The 24,641-nt window shown below is 23.6% G+C and overlaps 2 protein-coding genes across 2 annotated transcripts; both read right to left on the bottom strand.

The window, feature by feature from the left end:
* Positions 1-1,648: 1,648 nt before the first annotated feature.
* LOC105836121 (odorant receptor 49b) lies at positions 1,649-16,861 on the bottom strand. The gene is made up of 8 exons (XM_036284390.1): positions 16,513-16,861; positions 15,359-15,827; positions 14,336-14,435; positions 14,041-14,160; positions 13,454-13,609; positions 4,463-4,582; positions 3,333-3,488; positions 1,649-1,810 (listed from the first exon to the last, which is right to left on the bottom strand). The coding sequence occupies exons 1-8, from the start codon at positions 16,691-16,693 to the stop codon at positions 1,757-1,759; spliced, it is 1,356 nt and encodes a 451-aa protein (XP_036140283.1). The 5' UTR covers positions 16,694-16,861; the 3' UTR covers positions 1,649-1,756.
* A 1,579-nt stretch (positions 16,862-18,440) lies between these two features.
* On the bottom strand, positions 18,441-24,519 carry LOC105836120 (odorant receptor 49b). The gene is made up of 7 exons (XM_036284446.1): positions 24,477-24,519; positions 23,254-23,523; positions 22,228-22,699; positions 22,054-22,153; positions 21,760-21,879; positions 19,303-19,458; positions 18,441-18,521 (listed from the first exon to the last, which is right to left on the bottom strand). The coding sequence occupies exons 1-7, from the start codon at positions 24,517-24,519 to the stop codon at positions 18,465-18,467; spliced, it is 1,218 nt and encodes a 405-aa protein (XP_036140339.1). The 3' UTR covers positions 18,441-18,464.
* Between the last annotated feature and the right edge of the window lie 122 nt (positions 24,520-24,641).

Genomic DNA, 24,641 nt, shown 5'->3' with positions numbered 1-24,641 from the left:
ATAATAAATGACTAATAAGATTGGTTGTAATATGTTGTAGTTAGATATAGTTGTCATTATTACTATGTGTTGTTTATTTAGTATTATAAGAAAATGTACAATGTACATTCTAACGATAATTTGGAATTTTTATATGATGAAATAATAGAAACACATAAATTCTTCTTATTATTATTACTAAAAATGCCCTTATTCTTTGCACACATACACACACACACATACATACACACACACACGCACACACATACACACACACACATATTGCAAATAAAATACTTCCTTAAAGTTTTTTTTATTTACAGCTACAATGATCAAGACTATAAGCACCTCGGTATCCGTCATATTTCGAACTTTCCATGTCCAAAGTTATTTAAGGACTGGCGGCTTTTTCCTTTTTCACGAATCGATGTTACCTCTTGAGCAATAAAAAACATTTATCGCGCTTGGTATTAATATTTCTTCTGCCACATGTGGAACAATTAACTTTGTGCATCAAAGTATTTTAAATATTCTGCATTATCTCTTATTTCAAGTTTCCGTTAAATTTCCAGCCCCTATCTTTGTATGAAACATTTGTCAGCAAAAAATTGCTTAATGACATATGAATACCATGTTAAAGAAAGAAACGCATTTATGTACACGTGTTATTCCCACATATTAGCTTCTATAAGACATTATAGAATTATAACTGTAGTTAACAAGAATTTACATTGAATATCTCACGTAATATACTTTATGGTCTTCATTTCTTAGTGAGGAAAATAAATTTGCAAAATATGATTTGTCATATGATATAGCGTCATTAAAAGGTAAAATATTTTATGATGATAGTAACAAATATAAGGAAATTTTATTTAATTAACATATTAATCTAAAATAATATGTAATTGTTATGGATTAAATTACATTGTGTATGTACATTAAGATACACGTAACAGTGTTTTAGATTCACCTGTACAATTGATGGGTTAATATCATTTTTACAGATTTATACACTTTACCTTGATTATGCTATTCTACTAATAGCGCGATAAATGCTTTTTGTGGTTTTCCTGAGATACGCATAGCCACAACAGCATGACATTGATGTTATCTGAATTGCATTTGCTTTGGCACTTACAATGCTGCGAACGTATGGTCCATTCATGGAGGTAGTTCAATGTATTAGGGTGTACAACGATTTTGGAAAAATGTTGTTATGAGAAAAATAAAAAAAGACAGTTTTAGAAAGTTACAAACATGTAAAACAATGTAATATTAATAATATTGTTTATTGTTTAAACTATACAATTTGCAAAGAATATTGTACAAATTTTATTCTCTTTTTTGCAAATTGTTTTTAGCAAATTTTAGAAGAAAGCCATTGAAGTGTAAACCATGGATTTTTATTTTTTTAATGAAATCTAAGCAGTTTTTTCATGTTTTTATCAATATTTATAGAATGCAATGTATAGTTAGTATAAAATAAGGAAGGCTTATTTAAGAAAATTAATTTGGTATAAACTTTCTTCTATCTCTTTTAATTAAATCTAAATCTATTAGATTTAATTTAATTTAATTTAATTTGACTTAATTTAATTTAATTTAAATTAAATCTAAATCTAATAAAATTCTTATATTAAATAATGCAATAAAATCCATAATTTACTTAAAATTTTTTAATAATTACATAATTTTTACATATTATCATATTTTATAAAAGTAACATACCGCTACTATCAGACAAATTCAAATTTATCTCATATTCATAAACGAACTAACTTCTCGTCGTATGTAAAACAGATATATACCCGACTGATGTTTTTATTAACTATAAAAAATATACTTTTTAATAATAGTTAATAATATGATGCATATAAGTCACATAAGTTTAAAACATATTAACGTGTATGTAAGATAAAAAAGAATACATAAATAGACATGTAATGTGTATATAGGGTCTTTAAAATTTTGGGATTTTTTAAATATTTGGATAGAGCAAAGTCAAAAAGTCCTCTATCAGTTTAAAATTTTACGTAATATAGTTAACGAGATATTAATTTATAAACATAATTGTATTTGTTTGGCCTACTACCAGTGCGCGAAGAGTTCTCTACAAGCAACAATGTACGCGTTCAGCAGACAAAGCAAATCAATAAACGCTCAGTGATTCTTTATTATATGATTAGTTTTTACTTCTAGATCCAGCGGAGAAGTAAAGGCAACAATTAATCATATTAAAGAATCAATGATGAGCGCTTACTGATCACTTTTGTCTGTTGAACGTGCTTAACTGTTTACGCACAACTCCCTGTCGCACCCTTGCATTTGGCAGCAAGCTGAGCAAATTCAACTATCTTTATAAATTAAAAACTCATAAACTATTATAAAAATTGCAAAATGATAGAAAACTTTTTGACTCAATTTAGTCCGCTTTATCCAAGTATGAAAATTTTAAGGATACCCTATATCTACATACATTTACATATATACATACATGTATACATATATATACATATAGTTTGAAGATATATTGAAGATATACAGGGACTATCGCGTAATATCTATTATTGCTCAATAAAAAGTAGAAGGGATTGAGGTAAACACAAAAGTTCTATACTATTTTACGATATTTACAATAATAATCGAAGTATTAATTTTTAAAATTATACGAATGAGAGCACGCCACGAGAAGCTAGGGCTACTCGAACTATAGCACGGTTTATTGTATTAGCATGTCGGAGGAGTAAAAGGGAAAGCGCGCCGTTAATGAAAACTTTGCCTCTTCGTCTTTGATATGTCGGCAGTTATCTGTTGTTTACAAACTTACAACACAATATCTTTATAAATTAGTAATTCGTTAACTATGGCGAAAAGTGCCTCCGATTGCGTCCGCTCTCCGCACTCATGCTGAAAAAGACAATCTTCTACATTTTGTTACAAAATATACTTTTTTTTTTTTAATTGGAAACCTTCTGAGGTATTTTAAAGTTTGTCTTGATATTTATTAATATAAAAAATGTAACAAGAAATAGAGGGTTTTAAATTTAAAAAATTCAAGATGATCTTATCTTGACTTTGGCGATGCAATTCAAGATTAAGTCCATATTTTTATATATCTTCAAACTATAACGTTTTTGTTTAAGATTTTTACCTATAGGACTTAATTTTTAAGATATTTAGATAGCTTCTTTAAAACGTATATATGTATATGTACATATAATGCATACATAATTAGATTAAATATTTACAAATTAGTAAATAATTCCATAAAAATGTAAATAAATTATAATATATAATTTAAATGTATTTATAACACAACTTTAATTAAATATAAAAATAAAATAACTTACACTGCAAAATGTGGACATTGTCATGGGGAACATTTTTCCTATAGTAAGATAAATTGGTTTAGATCCTCTTATAAGTAAAAACAACAAATCTTGTACAATTTTTGGATCCATAGAGTACCATTCATTATTGTAAGCCGCACTATATACTTCATCACACTAAAAAATATTAAAAATATTTAGCAAGTTATATATATATGTATAATATATAATAAATAAATACGAAAGAATTATTATAAAATTATATATTTATATTACATTTTAATATTATTTATTAAAATTTCCATTATATGTGTGTGGGAAATATATGCATATGACAAATATTAAACTTGATAATTCATTAGCAATATTTTTTTAACAAATCATAAATAATATATATAAAACTAGCAATATACTACAGATAGGGATTTTAATATTGTCTTAATTTTTGTAGGTAAGAATAAATCAATACATTCAGGTAAAAATTGGATAATATTTTGTAAAAAGAAAAATAACAGTAATAAATCAATTTTCAAATATAATTAATTTTTTAAAGTTACATGTCTAAAGATTATATAATTTTTTAAAATAAAATTATATGAGTTTTTTATACACGTAATATAACTTCTTTAATTATATTATTATGCATATTAAAAAACTATCAAGGTAGCATCAAAAAATTAATAATTTTCGAGATATTTTATACTTTGTATTGAAATATGTCAGATTGGAGTATAATAATATATTAATATAATATGTGATATATCTCGCGTAAACTAATGATTTTTAGGTATTCTATTTTAATTTTACATGTAAAGTAATTGGAACAATCTTGTTATATTTAAATAATCATATAATTTTATTTAAAAAAGTGGTATTCATTCAATCTTGAAGTTTTTTCAAATTAATTTGTTTTACTATTATTTGTCTTTATTTTTACACTATTCAACTTTTTCCTGAATATACTTTTAATATTAGATTTTAGTACCTTGTGAAAGAAATAACAGATTAAAATAATATCCTAAATTTAATCTGTATAATAATGTATAAATTATATGCCACGTCATTTAAGTTAAAATTTTAACTTAAATGACGTAACATATAATTTATACATCTGTTATAACATTTGTAATAAAAGGAACAATGCAACTTACTTGGGCCACTAAAAATTCGCCGAGAGCACAATATAAATATATATGTAGAAACAAATTGAAATTTGTAGATATAAAAAATACCAAACGAATGAGTGATAAATTATTTCCTTCGTCGAACAGCTAATTAATTTGTAAGATATGTAACAAAAAATCAAATTTTTATAATTAAAATTATTATAAACATTTATGAAACATTGAAATTATTATATAAAATGAATATTAATATTATTATATATAGTACATTATAACAAGAGCGTACAAAGCGGGCGAAAGTTGGCCTTTCCTGTACGAGTGCGGGGAGTGGACACATGAGTGCACAGAAGGCCGTTACGCTCGCGTTGCATACCGTATTTTTTGTTACCCCTACGTCGATGTGTGATTCCTTGAATGTCTTGGGTTCTCATAAATTGGCAGATTAAGATTAAAGTTTCGTAAAAGCGACAAAACATCGGTAAATGTCAGTAATATTGGATAGTGCCTATATCAGTTACCATATGTGTCGCGAGATGACGTGCTTGCACATTCTAAAATATGACTGAAATGATCAAACGTGCTGAAAAAGTCGTGCTGAAATATTTTTTATCATAATTTACGCCATCTATTAGAGGACAAGAACTGTACAAAAATGTTAAAGTGTTGAAATCTGCGACTTCATCCACAAAAAAATGATACAGGAGGGATCACTTTCGACGTACATGTAACAAAAAATATGTTAGTTGTACAAATTAATTCGGTTTTTTTATAAAATTTAAGTTTTTAAAATAAAAAGTCAAATACATGTTTGAAATAATTTTCGATGACTTTATTCTATCAATCAAATCACTAACGAATGCTTTTGCGGAAAGAAACTTGACAGTTTTGACTCGATAAACTCATTAATATATGTCTATATAGTTAAAGTCAGACAGAGGGAGAGTGACACTAAGCTATTACTCTCTCACTCTTGTGTCATTGTACATGCGGCTACAAAACGCGCAGTCTATGAGTATAATGTCTATGGTGGGGGCGCGGTCGTTAATATTAATATTTTGGTACGCAAGTCATACCCATTAGAAAAGACAACAAATCTTAATTTTCATTAGCCTTTTTCCATAGGAGGATACATCTACCTAGAGTTTTGGGCTTCATAAGCAGTTCTACCTTAACATGTCTGTACGGCCTGCATGTATAGGGAAGCAGGCAGGAAAAGGTAATGAAGGAAAGAGAAAAAGGGAGCAATAAATATTTGAACACAAAATACAAAAAGATATACAAATTACAAAAATATAAGGCTAAATGTTAAATGTTAAACGTTATATAGAAGTCATTATAATATGGAAAGAAAAATATAATTTTTTAACATTTTGCATGTTCTGAATGAATGCATTCGTATTTAAAATAATTGTGAATAACGTTTTTTTAAATTAAAATGTAAAAAATACAATGCCTTAAATGCTCTTTTTTTATCCCCATTTTTTGTGTTCATAAGACTATGTCGTCTACTTTGTCAAAGCATATAGTGTTTTGAGAATATAATTATATACACTTATAGATTGCAAAAGGCGAGAAAATATTTAACTTTAAAACGAAGTTATAAATTATTAAATGTAAAAAGGAACCGAATTAATTTGTAACCTAATGGTTACAGTATAGTTAAAGCATTATTGCACGTTAATAATTTCTAAAATTTATTTTTAAGTAAAGATTAATTATAAACAAATAAATAGCTTCAAATATTTGCACACTTACATTAATTATGCGGAAGCCATAGAAAGCAAAGAGTATTGCAAAATATACAAATAATGAAAGAAGTGTTACGTTATATGTATCTTCAATAATAATAACAGCTCTATACAAGATATTTATATAGATTAAATATTTCACAAGAAAAAATAAATTGTACAAGATATAACATTTCTGTATATACAAATATTTTTTGTAAACATCCAAACCTAAGTAAACGAATATGTTGTGCCAAGCATTTTTTTAACATTTCGTAAGAATTGACGTATTTATCCAAATTTATCAAACGATCCTTAAGAATATTCATTTGACCGGATATATGTAAAACCAACAGTGCAAGAAAATGATCAACTCCAGTATAAGACAAAACTGCAAAAATTATGTAAATAATTTGACTTATATATGTCAATTCGTACTGCGGCCGTTTTGTTACATCATAAATATAATAGGTTTGTAGAGGCATTAGTTTGCCTGGATCAGTAATATTGGACGTTAGTCTGATTGTTTTTCCAAATACAGGGAGAACGACGACAAACAAGCACCCTACAGTTGTGATGCAATATGCATATGTGAGAATTATGCGTGCAATTTGCGCCTTTCTGATCATCACATTTCTCTCTTCTGCACTTTTCGATTTTATCCAGTCCTCCGCAATCATATCTATGACTGGTATAACAGCTTAAAAAATGTATAGATTGTATATTTAAATATATACGAAACAATATTCGAATAGAAACTATACTAAAATTAAATCTAATTATAAGCAGTAAAGTTTAATAAACGCAATAAAATATAATTAAAGAAATAATAATTTTTTAATTATATTTTTGAGAAAAAAATTAATATAAAATTAAATAAAGAGATAAGGATATTATTCTCGTTATGAGATAATCTTTTTAAATTCTCATAATTTTATTATAATTTTATTTTGTATATTGCTTGTGTTTATCACATTTTAGAGTTACAATACAATCGCAGTTTAGAGTTACAATAAAAAATTGTCTACCTTCTTTCTTCCACCAAAATACTATAATTCTTATCGCGCAACTTATAGTTGGTAAAGTAAATTGTAAATTATCTATCATTAGCAAGACGTCTCCATAAATTCTTATGAAGGAGTGTATAGAAGGAACTAGAATGCCAAATATCATCGCCATAAAAGCAACGAGTGCTCGAAAATTGCACATTAACTTTTGTCGAGGGTTCTCTGCAATCTTAGGCCAAAGTCCAATAAAATTTAAAGTGATACGATTCAGTTTTACAGCCCATTCAAAGTCTACCTGTAGAAACTTCAATAAATCTAACTCATAAGAAAATATCTTAAACGTACACATAAGTTATTAATGCAAAAGTATAAAATATTATGTTCAATAGAATATTTTAAATAAAATATTTTTTTTAAATCTCTTTGTTTATAATACAACAAATTCAATGATTGTTTAAAAAGTAATAAGTAACAAACAATAATAATCTCTTATTTTAAATATTTATAATGAATGCTTAATGTTTATTAGAAATAATTAAATGTTTTAAGAATTGGTATAATATTATAATATTAAGAAATGTTGCGCAATATTTCAGTTAATAATAGAAAAACGTGGATTAAATCTCATTATTATACTACATGAAAAATAAATTGTTTTCATAAAGTTATTCCTTTTTTCAATTGCAATATTCATAAGCTTAAACACCTTGATATCCGGTATATTTCGATTTGTCCATGTTGAGTGTTATCTAAAGACTGTTCCTTTTTCAGAAAGTTATGATATTATGGTAAATGATGTTATCATTTGTTCAGCAAAAGTTGTTTTACTTGAATGACCATTATACCATTTTTTAAAAGTATCAAACAATCAATTTACAACAAAGTTATTTTAAATATTTTATATCACTTTTTTTTAAGTTTTCAGTATCACGCAAAGTAGTGAAAAAATTTTCATAATAACAGGTTGTTGTCACGTTGATAAAAAAGCACATCTGTTACATTCACACGTTTTCATAATAGCTATAGCTTATGACGTTACGATGCTTTAACAATAGACTACACAGAATTACATCTAGCACTATATACGGTCTGCCTTTTTTCAATGTACATACATTTGTAAGAATTTTTTGATATTCATATTCGTTAACAGTGTAAAAAATATTACTATTAAGTAGGAATCAGCATATTTTAAATACTAAGGTAATTTTTATATCTAAGAAATATTGATTAAAATGTTAAAAATGTGTTCAAGTATTTATACCTACTTACGAACAAAATAATTTGTTTAATAGTTTGCTGTTATGCAATGATGTTAATATATCTATACCCAATAATTGACATTTGTTAAAATATATTTTTACTTTTGAGCATTTTAAAACTGTCTTTTTGTTTTATTTTTTTTTAAGTATTTTATTATAGAGTAACCATTTTTTTAATTTTTGTATTTAATTACTTACATCTATATTAATTCCAGCATTGTATACCATATTTATGTTAGTAAGTGTTTATTTATAAATATGTAATTAATATCAAATAATTAATATTTAATGATTGGATTTAATTGATGAAAAATGTGAATCTTTTTGAGCTAAAATACAGAATTTTATTCAATTCCATATTATTTTAGTTTAAATATTTAATGAAATTTAATACAATTTTTAATTAAATCATATAATGAAATTATAACTTATTTGCAAATATTTTAATATTTACATAATTCTTAAATTATTGCATTTTATAAAAATAATACATATTATGAAAAAAATTTAAATTTTTATGTCACTTTCTTAATCACGTCTTGTTGTATGTAAAACGGATACATATCCAACTGACGTTTTCAGTAACTACAAAAAAAAATTTTATTAATAGTTATATATATATATATATAAAATAAGATAAATATATGATTACAAAACTGAAAATATATGCAGCATATACATAAAATAATGTACATATAGATATCTATAAAATATATACAGACACAATAAAATCAAATATTTATCAATTAATAATTAATATGTTACTAATATTGTAATAAAGATTATTGCATAAAAAATATTATTAAAATTATAATTCAGAATCATTTAACGTAACAATTAGAAGAGAGAAGGTAGTTATAGACTAGAGACTAGATGTAGAGTTATGAAATTTACGATATTTCGTATACTTTGTATTTTGGGAATAATCATCTAAGTTAGTTTTTACACACTTATAAATGTTGTAACACGACTAGTGGTCATGAATGTGTTGTTATGAAAGCTGCATTTTAGTATTGCAGGTAGTTTTATTCTTTATAATTTTGAAAAATATCTAGTAGCAGTATAAGTTGTCGCAATATTGAGAAGTAAATGCAAATCCATCAATATTATATTTTGAGTGGAAATTAATTTCCAATGTTGGTCCAATATTATAAAGTAAATGCTTCTTCTTTTTTAGCTAATTTTTCTATTATGTATAAATACAATTTCTTATATTGTGTTCCGATAAAAAATTGTCGCCTGATCGCTTCCCGTGTGGAAATTCATCTAGGCATGTCGTATTTAATATTGGCCCCATATGGGCGTTACTTAGGGCGTTACATCCAAAATAAAGGCTTTTCGGACTGAAACCTATTCAGGGCCTATTCAGGGCCTATTTAGGATATTTGAACTTGGGCTTGTCTGAATTGAGCCTGGTTTAAATTGACAACTTTTTCTCCAAGACTTACAGTTAAGTTTGCCCGGTTACAGCCCGTATAGGACCTAGTTTGAATTAGATGTTTGCTCCAAAACAGTTATATTTAGGTTTGCCTAGTTATAGCTTTTTTTCTCAATTCTTATATTTTAATTATTTTAATATATTAATTGTATTAGACTTAAATATTTCAAAGTAACATACCGTTTTCCATGTCTGATAGACTGAAGTAACTAGCTAATACATAATTTATAAAATCTATTATTTTATTGAGTTTGTTATCTTCTATGTTTGGCTTTTAAATAGATCATAAAGAAAAACAAAAGTTTTAAATAGAATATTAATTGCAAATAATCGATATCAGACTCGTAATATGTTTTTGTAAGATTTTAAAAAAATACCATTTCTGTATTACAAATACTGATATCTATTTCGATTGATTAAACGATACGATTATATGTATAATACATAATGCATAAAATATAATAAATAATTGATATATTTTAAAATTATTTTTATTTATTTATTAAATATAATAAATTGGGCAATAATATATCCTGTAATTTTGGCCCAATTTATTTTACATATATAAGCCCAACTTAAATATAATTAACCATTTAATTAACAACTTGAACGCTTCAAAGTATTAGTGCTAAATAGATTGCAATTTCCATCAAATTATTAAGGTTATGGAAAAAGATAAATTTAACAATGAAATTAATAGGTAAATAAATTAATGCTATTTATTTTAATATATTTTTCAAAATTTAACTGCTTTTATAAATAATTGTGTCAGTTTATATAACATATATGGTACAGGGAAATTAGACTCAGAAACCACTGTTTCGAGAAAAAATTGTAAGAGGCACTTTTATTGCAGATTCTTATTCGGAAAAATCATACAAACATATTAAACAAAAATTCAACTCGGAAAAAGTTGGGAATTATTGTGTAAACAATGAAAGAAGGTGAAAATTTTCGTTTTTTGGCAATAAAAAAAAATTTATTACTGTTAGCAAAAAACAAAAAATATAAGCTTATAGGTATTAAAAATATCTATTAAATGAGCCGTCGAACGTTCCAATTGGTTTATTTTTTAAATAGAAAAAAATTAAAAACTGCCAAAATTTATCTTTTTTTAAATTGTTAATAACAAATGGACAAGTGATGGCAAATTCTTGTAATAGGGCTTAAATAGTAGCGGTTACTATTCTCTAAAAGTCTCGAAAATTTTAGCCCAAAACATTCATAACTTTTGACACAAAGCTATTTTTTATTTAATTATTTTTTAATTTTTTAATTTTTAATTAACATTGTTTACACAATAATTATCAACTTTTTCTGAATTGAATTTTTGTTTAATATGTTTGTATGATTTTTCCGAATAAGAATCTGCAATAAAAGTGCCTCTTACAATTTTTTCTCGAAAGTCTAATTTTAATTTTAATGTACTAATAAGTATATATAGACAATAAGAAGTACCCATTATTAATAAGTCAATTGGCACAGTAGATAGAGTACAAGTTTTGTAATCCTAAGGTCCCGGGTTCGAAACCAGCAGCGGCAACTTTTTAATTATTTGAAAAATAATTTATAAATAAATATAAAATTATTTTTAAAATTAAATTAAATTAAAATTAAATAAATAAATAAATAAATAAAATAAATAAAATAAAATAAAATAAAATAAAATAAAATAAATAAAATAAAATAAAATAAATAAAATAAAATAAATAAAATAAATAAATAAATTAAAATAAATTAAAATTAAAATTAAAATTAAAATTAAAATTAAAATTAAATTAAATTAAAATTAAAATTAAAATTAAAATAAAATTCAAAGGAAAATTAAAATTAAAATTAAATTAAATTAAAAGGAAAAGGAAAATTAAAAGGAAAATTAAAAGGAAAATTAAAATTAAAAGGAAAATTAAAAGGAAAAGGAAAATTAAAATTAAAATTAAAATTAAATTAAATTAAAATTAAAGGAAATTTAAATTTAAAGGGAAATTTAAATTAAAATTAAAATTAAAATTAAAATTAAAATTAAAATTAAACTTTAAAATTAAAAGGAAAATTAAAATTAAAATTAAAATTAAATTAAAATTAAAAGGAAAATTAAAATTAAAAGTTAAATTTAAATTTAAATTTAAATTTAAATTAAATTAAAATTAAAATTAAAATTAAAAATTAAAATTAAAATTAAAATTAAAATTAAAATTAAAATTAAAATTAAAATTTAAATTTAAATTAAAATTAAAATTAAAATTAAAATTAAAATTAAAATTAAAATTAAAATTAAAATTAAAATTAAAATTAAAATTAAAATTTAAATTTAAATTTAAATTAAAATTAAAATTAAAATTAAAATTTAAATTTAAATTTAAATTTAAATTTAAATTTAAATTAAATTAAATTAAATTAAAATTAAATTAAATTAAATTAAAATAAAATTAAATTAAATTAAAATAAAATTGGTTGGTATTTTTGTAATAAATTGTAAAAGCATGTTTATTCAATCCATGATCACACCTGTTGTATTATTAGCATTTCTTAAACTTCTGTAATTAGAAAACTGATCACTCATTCATTTAGGACATACTGTCAATATTGCCTAATTTCGAAGATCGGGAATTGACACTTTGTGATGATCCATAAACATTTTATATTTATTGATGTATATTTGTTATAGATGAATTCAATAAATGTTGTTAGAAAAATTAAATATACATACATATAATTAACTTATATTTTTGTAAATAAATATAAAGAAAGAAGACCTATAAACTACGATTTCGGCACCCCTCTGGATTAAAATTGCATTTCAATATAATATAATATAATATTATGATATAAAATTATTTTTATACCTAAAATTGCATTTCAATATAATATTCACGATTTTTACGCGAGTTGTGTAGTACTGCACAAAATACCTACAAATACGAATTTTTATGTTTAAACAAGGTAACGACTACATTAAACATGTTCGTTTAGGGTAAAAACAGTTTAAACAATAAAATACAGAAAGAGCTAAAATCGTGGCTTATCATTCCCCCATTCTTACAATTTTTTTACTAATTTTTTTTACAATATAGTATATGTAATAATTTATAAAAAGATCTATATTTATTCTATTTAAAAAAAAAAGAAAAAAATAGATATTATTTGTTATAATTTCTGAGGTAAGAAATAAAATTAATTAAAATTATGTCACCTAATTACATATTATTATGCAAGCTATATGAAAATAGATAAATAGATAAAAAATAGATATAATTTATATGTAACTGACTAATGTAAATAGATGTAACAAAAATAAGTTTGAGAATATATATTTACTGATAGTGTTTTATATCTGTTTACAGTTTCCATAACCACAATATTTTTTTGCAGTAACTCATTAATTATACATATGTATCTGTTATATATATCCAAAGAATTTTTATTTATAAGATGATTGGTAGAATTTTATGGATAACAAATTTGTACCGACAAGAATTATGTTATTTACATAAATATTTACTGAGTTATTTAAATAAAAGCAAAATGGAATTTATAACCCTCTTCTCTCCTCTATAATTAAATCAAATTACATCGAAATATCTTACACTGCAAAATGTGGTCATTGTCATGGGGAATACTTTTCCAGCGGTGAGATAGAGTGGTTTAGTTCCTCTTATCAACAGAAACAACAAGTCTTGTACAATTTTAGGATCCAAAGAGTACCATTCATTATTGTAAGCCGCTGTATATATTTCGTTACACTAAAAGATGTTGAAAATATTTTTAGATAAAAATTGTACATATTGTTCTGTAATAAAATGAGTTTAATTAACTTGTGAATTAAAATAAAATAAATGTCTTTACTTTAATTATAATTTAAGAAGTTACTAACTTTTATTTTTTAAAAGATTTTACATATTATTTCTAATATTATTCTAATAATTTGATTTTTTGGGAATTATTATTATTATATATTGAATTACTATCAATCTTTTCTGTATTATTTTGGTAGTTAAATGTTCATATTTAGTGTCATTATATGATAAATATTAAACTTTATTGTTCAATATCAATAACATCTTTCTCAAACGAATCATGTAAGTAATACATAAACAATAATATATAATTCATAATTTGTATTATATAACATACAACTTACATGATTTTTTTAATAAAAAAAATTACAACTTACTTGGGCTATTAAAAATTCACCGAGAGCACAATACATACACATATGTATAAATAAATTGAAAATTGTGGATATAAAAAATACCAAGTGAATAAGTGATAAATTATTCCCCTCGTCGAATATCTAATTAATTTGTGAGATGTGTAAAAAATATAGTTTTTATAATTAAAATTATCTATGACAAAGTATTTTATAGATATGGTTACAGTTTAAATGCTTTACAATAACTTATCAAATTTACTTACATTAAATGTTAATTAATACATAAATTTGTATATTTAAATGTTTGAATACTTACATTAATTATGCGAAAACCATAAAAAGCAAAAAGTATTGCAAAATATACAAATAATAAGAGAAGTGTTATGTTATACGTATCTTCAATAATGGTAATAGCTCTACAAAACAATATTTTATGTGTTAAATATACTTTTAGAAAACAACTTATGTCATACAAATTATTTCTGTGTATAGAAGAAGATCACTAATACTGACATCAATACTACTTTGTTGTTAACTTGTATTTCACAAGAAGTATCTTAAAAGTATTTCAAAATAAAATTTTGAAAACAAAAACGCGAACTAAAAATTATCTTCTATTCATTGAGATAGCAATTCTTATAATATTATTCTTATAATATTTCTCATGATACTTAAATTTTTTATGAAATAAGTAAAAATGAGCATGTAATAATTTAAACCAATGTCGTAAGAATTAATATTACATTTTCATACAATTGTATATGAGGAGTCTTTCGTTTTAATGTACAAGTTCTTGTTAATTTATATTTTATACGGCTTACACTATTCTGTAAGGCATGCAACATGTAATACAACAGTATATAAAGATTAGATTTAGATAACTTGTTTTTGTCTTGTTGATTCGATTGTATTATATTTAATTTTTACTATTTTTTAATAATCTATTTTATCAACAGTTTATATTGCACCCAATTTTATTTTTAAAATCGTATTATGAGAAAAATAAGAAAGAAAGTGTAATATAAGAATAAAACAATTTTAGAATGTTACAATTATGTAAATAATTTAATATTATTAATAATATTTCACTATTTGTTTAAACTATGTAATTTACAAAAAAACATGGTATAAATTTTATTCTTGCTTTGAAAAAATTAATTTTTAACAGATTTTATATAAAAAAAGCCATAAATATTTGAAAGTCATGGGTTTTTTAATTATAGCAAATTATACATTAATAAAGTACAATATTTTAATTTCCGAGAAATAAAAGAAAGTCCTTTAGAAAACTATATTTATTAGTGATCTCTTTCTGTACAAATATTTTCTGTAATCTAACCTAAGTAAACGGATATGTCGTGCTATGCACTTTTTTAACACTTTATGAGAATAAATGTATTTATTCAAATGTATTAAATGATTTTTGAGAATGTCCAATTGACCAGATATATGAAAAACCACCAGCCCAAGAAAATGATCAATTCCAGTATAGGATAAAACTGCAAGAATTATGTAGACAGCTTGACTTATATATGTCAATTCGTACTGCGGCCGTTTTGATATATCATAAATGTAATGCGTTTGTAAGGGCACTATTCTGCCTGGATCAGTAATATTTGACGTTAGTCTTATTGGCATTCCAAGTGCAGGTAGAACGATGGTAAATAAGCATCCCACAATCATAATACAATATGTACAAGTAAGAATTATGCGTTCAGTCCGCGCTCTTCTGATCATCATATTTCTCTCATGTGCACTTTTCGGTTTTACCCAATCCTCCGCAATCATTTCTATGATTGGTATAATAGCTATAAAAGGGTTAAAATTATATATTTTATTATACACTTAATTTAATAATATTATACATTCTAATACACACTTAACAATATTAAAATAACTTTGGCTTTTCCAACTTTGTAAATTGTAGAAATATACAAGTATTATAACAAACAATATTAGCTAATAAATATTGTAAAAGTATAACCAAATTATGTGCGAGGAGATTATAGGACTCAAACTCACGACACTCGCAAGTAGTCCATAACCCTAAACACAAGCAATATAATTTTATACATCAAATGCATGCACATATTACGTTAAATATTAAATTCAATTACATCACTTGAAATTTTAAGATTTTTACAAGTTACACTAAAATTAAAAAAATAATACCCGACATATTTCTCAAAATGATGTAAAGAATACACAACTATAAAACTTTTAGCTATCTGCAATACTGAAATGCAGCTTTATAACAACACAATAAACACTAATGACCAATAACGATGTTATAATGTTTAAATACTAAACAGTATGTAAAGAAATAAATTGGACAGTTATTTCCAGAATTCAACACGAAGTATTGTAAATTCCATAACTCTATATCTAGTCCAAAAACTATCTTCTCTCCTATATATAACTTTATTATATATTTATAATATATATTGCTTATGTTTGTGACATTTTGTAGAGTTATAGTAGAAAATTATCTACCTTCTTTTTTCCACCAAAATATTATAATTCTTATTGAACAACTTATAGCTGGTAAAGTAAATTGTAAATTATCTATCATTAGCATAATGTTTCCATAAATTCTTATAAAGGAATGTAAAGAAGGAACCAGAACACCAAACGTTATTGTCACGAAAACTACAAACGCTCGAAAATTGCACATTAACTTCTGCCAAGGGTTTTGTATGGTTTCAGGCCAAAGTCCAATAAAATCTAAAGTAATACGATTCAATTTCACCGCCCACTCGAAATCTACCTGTAGAAATCTTAATAAGTTATTGCTTATAAGAAATATAAAATTTTAAGTATAAATTAATATAATAAAGTAATAATCAATATAAAGCGTTCAAAATATCATATTTAATAAAATGCATAAAACAATATATTTAAAAAAGAAACTAATTATTTGTTAATTATAAATTCACAAATTATAACAATAAATAATAATAATTATAATCTCTTCCTCTTTTCATACTTATAATGGTAAATGGCTAATATTTATTAAAAATAATTAAGTATGTTAATGATTAATATAATATAAAAAGCAATGAAATATTTCTATTAATGATTAAATAAAAAAATATGTATAAACATTATTCTTATCTTGTATCATAAATATATATTTTTCATTTACTGTCTTTTTCAATTGCAACAATCATAAGACTACGCACCTTGATGTGCAGTATATTTCGAATCGTCCATGTCGAATGCTATCTGAAGATTGGCATCTGTTTCTGTCATGCGCGCATGCTCTCTATGCCATTTCTCGAAAATATTTAATGATCAACTTACAAAAGAAGAAAGTTACAGAAAGTTGTTTTAAATAGTCTATATCGCCTCGTTTGTAATTTCCAATATTTCAGCTCAATATCACGCAATGCCATAGAAAAAAATTTCATAATAACAGGTTGTTGTCACGTTGGAAAAAGACTCGCGCCATCTGTTATATTCACACGTTTTTATAATCAGTTATAGCTTAGGGTAAGTCAGGGTATGATGGCCATACGGAAAACGTGGCCAATGGCTATAATTTCTCCAATAATTGCTAAATAATGTGTTCTCGTAATTATTTTCAAAGATAATCGATATTTACTGTAGTTTATGTGCGTATACTATTCGAAATAACAATATTGTGGATGTCATAACACGTTTTATGTTCAGTAGATCGCGCGCCAACAAAACTAATAACACACACAAAACTCGCACGCACGACACAAGATCTGACATTAACTTTCGATAATTATCATTTACTAAAAAACATCTGTCGCATATGCATGCACATAATGAGAATTTTTAAATAAATAATATAATATAATTTTAAATACAGTAGTATGTGAGATGTATGAGTACACATAGTCATAATAATTCTTAATACCCCTTGTCCAAAATAGTCATTGACAAAAACATAAGAAACAACGTGAGCGAAAATACAATGCATGTAATATTTTCCCACGCATGCATGATCGGTTGCATATGATTACTACTTAGGGAAAACCAAGACACGCAAATTGATATAGAATCAATTACAGAAACTGTGCTTGTACTACGTCTTCGTTAATGATATATGTCTATATATTAGTAATATTTTATAACAATTTATCAGTTTTTGATATAAATTTTTTAATGCCTATTAACAGATGTTGCTAATTCAAATTAATATTACAAGTAATAAGTGTTTATTTCTAAATGTGAATTAAAAAGCTGGATTATAAATAATTAATTACAATTTAATTTTTATAACATGAAAAGGTTTCTGTAGAGATAAACTTTAATATAAATCCAAATTTGTACTTCTAATAAAATTCGCGTTGCATTTAGATTAACTCAAGATTTATAATTTTACTTGCAACTAAAATATAAACACTTGTTTAGTTTTTAAACTATTGTGTTTTATTAAAAATTGCCTAATATCTAAAATATATTTTGTTCTATATTTAATAACCTTTAGTTGTATGTAACACGGATATATAACCAGCTGATGTTTTTATTAGCTGAAAAATATATATTTGTTAGTAATATTATATATATACATATATATATGTATGTATACATACATATTTACATATACAATTAATAGCATAATATAATTACAAAGTTTAATATTACATATTTATGTGCAATAAAATAAAATATATAGAATATATAAAATTATTATAAATTCCTACGTGTAGGATTTTATTAAAATTTTTGTTAATTAAATTATTTAAAATGCAACAGAGGTAGGTCATCAAACTGGCACTTTTTTACTTTGTCAGTATTTCTTAAAATAGAAGAACTTTACTGAAAATATAACTTTACCGTAAACTACAAAGTGTTTCTTATCAAATAATACTGAAATTTTTACTTTATTTTTTATATTTTTTATATTTTATATTTTATAATAATTATAAAATTTATTATAAAACAAAACATTAATTGTAATTAATATTTTTGCTACATAATCGAAAATAAACACTTATGAAATTTGACTTCAAATTTAGCATAGTAAGTTATTTTTCTTCTTTTCCTTTACCATAAGTTACTTGTAAATGATATTTACAAATTAAAATATATAAGAATTTTTAAAAGATTTTACTTTGTCATAAAACATTTTTTATCGATTTTACAAATACTTCATGTTTTCCTAATTGTCTAAGCAATTAATCATATTTTTTTAGTAGATATTAATGCAACGCAATGTTTAATTTCCGAGAAATTAGAGAGTGCGTTTTAGAAGGCCCGTGCCAGTATTGATGATTTTTTTTAAATCAATTAAACATTAAAACATTTTACATTGCAAAATGTGGCCATTGTCATAGGAAACACTTTTCCAGCAGTAAGATAAACCGGTTTAGTACCTCTTAGAAATAGAAACAAAAAGTCCTTTGTAATTTTTGGATCCATACAATACCATTCGTTACAGTATGCTGCATAATATATTTCACTACACTTAAAAATGTTAAGAATATTTTTAAATACTGTTATTATTATATACATTTAGAATACTATGATTATTATATACATTTAGAATTACTGTGAATTAATAAGCGTATTGTTTATTATATGTATAAATGTGCCGGACAAAAGCAAAACCTAATTGCATAATATGTAATTGTAAATTTTTAAAAATTTAGAAAACAAATTGGACATATTTAAAAAAGTTTTATAATATAATAAATTTTTATAATTAAAGATTATTCTTTACATGTTTAAATTTTTACACATGAATAATATGTCTTAAAAATAGGATAAAATGTTTTTAAATATAAATAAAAGTTGTGACAAAAGAATTGATTAATTGTAAACACGAAAATATGTTTAGAATATATAAAATATTTTCTAATTTAACGTATTTGTACTATTGTGTTAGTTTTATGTTATATTATTTTATATTATATTGTAAAATATATATTAAAATTTTATTCATTATATATCAATAATTTGTATAGAACTTTTACATTAATTTTTAAATATCTTTTCTGTTACTTTTTACAATATATTACACAATGGATTTTTACAAAATTCCTATATGCATTAATCACAACTAAATAAAAATTAACCAATGATTATTAATTATATCACATATTTTTATAATTTATAAATTGTTAGCATATGTAGTTAAAATACAACGTTTAATTTTTATTTTTTAAAGAAATTGTTTTAAATACTGATCTCTTATGTTGAGAATGTTTTATTTCATATGTTTTAATAAGACACAATTTACATTTTTATATTAAATAATGTATTTAATAAAATTTAAACTAAGTTATTATTTAAAATACTTAAAGCAAAAGGCTATTAGTTAAGCTAGTTTATGGTGTTTATATTCAAAATAAACAATTATTATACAAATGCATTATATTAAAACAACTGCATATGTATTATAATTGCAATTTTTTCGGACTTTGTCAGTTTATTTTCAGTACTTAACATATAAAGTTAATTTATTATAAATGCAAATGTATTGTTGCTACTTATAATTAAAAAATTTCTTTAAGTATATTGAAATTATGATGTTACATTATTGAAAAGCTTTTGTCAAAAAATTTTCAATTTATATAGTTTTGTAATTACGATTAAAAAAGGGAATTAATTTTAGTTTTTATTTTAGAGATTATAGAAAAGATAAAAATTTTGAAAATTTGGATAAATTTCAAACTACTTGTTTAAATTGTAATGGTATTAAAAAGTATGTAAAAAACTATTAATATGAATGATTAATAAAAAGAAGATACATTATAATGCTTTAAAAACACGTCTCCGTTATAGAAATATATAATTAAAAAATCAGGTCTTTTATTTAAAAAATTTAAGATAAAAAATTCAAAGTTCAATCTTGTTTCGATTTCTTTGACTTTATACAAAGTCCAATAAGATTAATATATAGATATTAATAAATCCAGCAATTAACTTTTATATTTTTTCATACGACTTTTTTTAGACATTCTAGGATTCCAAAATTTTTTATACATTTTGCATATAATGTTATCAAAAACATATTTGACTTTATTTAAATAATTAAGAAATACGTCTTACGAATTCGTCATTTCACAAAGTCTTGTTTCAATTGAAATAGAAGGATATAGAAAGTTTACTTGTTTGTGGCAATCTCTTAAAAAATACATCCTTATTAGTTTGGTACAATTTAAACAAATTTAAAATTTCTTTAAACTTTATTATTTAGAATTCTGTCTTTCCACCAAAAAATACAGATTAAAGAACTTTCCATTTTTCTACCGTTAATTACAGGTTTCTGCCAATTGAAAAATTTCTAATAAAAGTTTTACAATAAATATGACAGTACGATTAACATATAACTATATTACACTTACACAAATTTTTTATAATAGATATTTGTGAGCGACATTATATTTGTATAATAAAATAACTTTTTAGATACAAAAGAATGTCTATCAGAAATCAAAACGTTTACAATTATAATACATTTTGTTTGTATAACGAGTTTATTTTGCATATAATTACTATTCAATTAACCATTAAACGTTTGTTTTTACTATTTTAAATTATTGTCTAGTGAATATTGTTTAATAGTCTAAAATTATTATTGACTATATTTTAATATATTATAGTATAAAATATAGTATTAAAAAATTGTTAAATTCTTCTATATATAATTAATGCATCAATGTTGATAGAATATTAATCAAAATTATTTAAATAAATTATTTAATAATAACTATATAATTCGTAATTCACATCGCTTTTATAATATAATAAAAAAAAACTTACCCGAGCCATCAAAATTTCTCCTAAAGCACAATACAAGCACATATGCATAAATATATTGAAAACGTTGGTTATAAAATATATCAATTGAGTAACAGATAAATCATTTTTTCCATCAAACAACTAAGTAAATCACATATAATAAAAAAATAATATTTTCATGTTAATAATACTTTAAACATTTATAATAAAATTATTATGCTAATTAAATAAAAACATATAATACTTTTATTATCTTTTTTGTTAACGATTACTTAGTGTAAATATGTGAAATTTCATTCATAATCAAATACTTACATTAATTATTCGGAAACCATAAAAAGCGAAGAGTATTGCAAAATATACAAATAACATTAGCAGTGTTATGTTATATGTATCTTCAATAATGTTAATAGCACTATAAAATAAATAATATTAGATGTATCTGACTAATCATTTATTTTGTATAGAATATAAGTATAAATGTCAGACCTAAGTAAACGAATGTGTTTTGTTACGCATTTTTTTAACGTATCACGAGAATTGGTATATTTATCCAAATGTATCAAACGATTTTTTAGAATGTCCAATTGGCCGCATATATGGAAAATTACTAGTCCGAGAAAATTGTCGATTCCAGTATAAGCCATAATGGAGAGAAGAATGTAAATAGATTGACTAATTAACGTTAGTTCGTACTGGGGTCTTTTAGTTATGTCATAAATGTAATACGTTTGTATAGGCATTGGTCTGCCAGGGTCAGTAATATTCGGTGTCATTCTCATTGATATTCCAAAGACTCCCGGGAGAACAATAATAAAAAAGCATGCTATTCCCATTATATAGTATGCACAAGTAATAATAATACGTGCAGTTTGCGCTTGTTTAATCATAATGTTCTTGTCCTGCGCATTTTTCGATTTTATCCAATCCTCTGCCATCATATTTATGATTGGTATAACAGCTTCAAAAGTGAATAAAATATTTTAAACTATAGCTAAATCAGATTAAACAGAGAACCTATGCCAATATAAATACTGAGCAATAAAAAGTATTATAAGAAGACAGATATTAGATTAATATGATTTCTATTGTAATTTTAATAACAGAAATAATATGTAAGTAATAAAAATAAATTTTATAATCTGAGATTTTTTATTGCACTATAATCATAATTTCTAAACAGATGTTTTACATTATTTAATATAAATAAAATTATTTTACTTTATTTGTTCTATGATATTTTACACGGAGAGAATTTTCTTTTAAAATTTACTTTCAAAATCTGGTAATTGTGGAATAATGTGTGACCTCGAAGAATTTTACTATACTTTTTAATAAAATTTGCTAAAAGTATAGTAAAATTTATTATAATATATAAAATATATATAGTAAATTTTACTAAAATTATAATAAAATTCCTCGAGGTCACATATTATTTCATAATTACTAGATTTTAATGGTAAATTTTAAGAGAAAATTCTCTCTCTTAAGGATATAACTTTTAATTATATCTACCTTCCTTCTTCCACCAAAAAATCGCGATTCTAATCGAACAGCTTATAGCTGGCAAAGTAAATAATAAATTGTCTGTCATGAGCATGATATCTCCATAAATTCTTATTAATGAATGCACGGAAGGAATCAAAACGCCACACGTTACTGCTAGGAAAACGATGAGCACCCGAAAATTGCAAATTAACTTCTGTCGAGAATTTTGTGCAGCTTTAGGCCAAAGTCCAATAATTTCTAAGATAATACGATTTAGTTTCACTGCCCATTCGAAATCTACCTGCAGAAACCTTAATAAGTCAAGGCTCATGTAAAGTATCATATAATCATAAATATACATAAACAAATTTTTTAGAATTGGAATAATATATATAAAATATAATTTTTTAACAATATATGTAACAAATAGAATATTGAAAAAACCGTCCGTAATCTAAGTGCAAAAGTTCAGATATCTCGGCAATAAAAAGTATCGAAACGAAACAAAATGCATTCTAAAGCTAAAAGTCGATATTTTCGAAGGATATTAACAAAATTTGTTTAACAAATTTAATGCCAGTATTATAACGTCTTAAAAACTCTCGAAATTATTTTTAATTTCTTTGATGCCGTTTTTCTCAAAATTGTGATGTGATAACCAACTTTTGACAACGGATTTGTATTCAGCAGGTAAAAATACGTCGGAAATAACTATTCGGATTCGTGTTACAAAAAAGTCAAATTTTGTCAGACAGTGTAATTGTGTAATTATGCAAGTTTGAAGATTATTTATTTATAGAGAAAATTAATGTATCATTAGCAAGACTTAATAATTGAAAATAATCTTTAATTTAATAAGTATAATTAAAACAATATTAACAATGAACAAATATAGTTTACTAAATGAAAATTACGTATTACATTAACAAGATTATTTCTAATTAAACAAATGCTACTAATACAAGGCTATTTTTCTATTTAGAGAATAATAAATTGATGGATTTTAAAGTGCCAATTATAATTCACTTTAATTAGATATATATAATTGATTTTCTGTTATAATCATTTAGTACAATTTTAATTAGATTAATATGACACTGTAAGAGGCTATTAAAAGAAAGTTTTCTTAACAATGATGAAAGAAGATATTAAGTGCTTAGTTAAAGTTCACAAATATACACATCATAAATACATTTTTATAACGTTATTTTTTTTAAAATTGCAGTTACAACATTTACAACAGCGAGAACCTTGATATCCAATATATTTTGAACCATCCATATCAAATGCCATCTGCGGACTGGTAGCTATTTCATTTTCATGAAAGAGCGTTATACCTTCGATTTAGAAGGAAGTTTTGCTCATGCATATGTAATTTAATTATCAATAATTCTCAAGAGGGCGAATGATAAACT

This window comes from Monomorium pharaonis, chromosome 3 (assembly GCF_013373865.1).
Source record: "Monomorium pharaonis isolate MP-MQ-018 chromosome 3, ASM1337386v2, whole genome shotgun sequence".
Lineage (NCBI taxonomy): Eukaryota > Metazoa > Arthropoda > Insecta > Hymenoptera > Formicidae > Monomorium > Monomorium pharaonis.
This window is presented reverse-complemented; position numbering and strand designations above follow the sequence as displayed.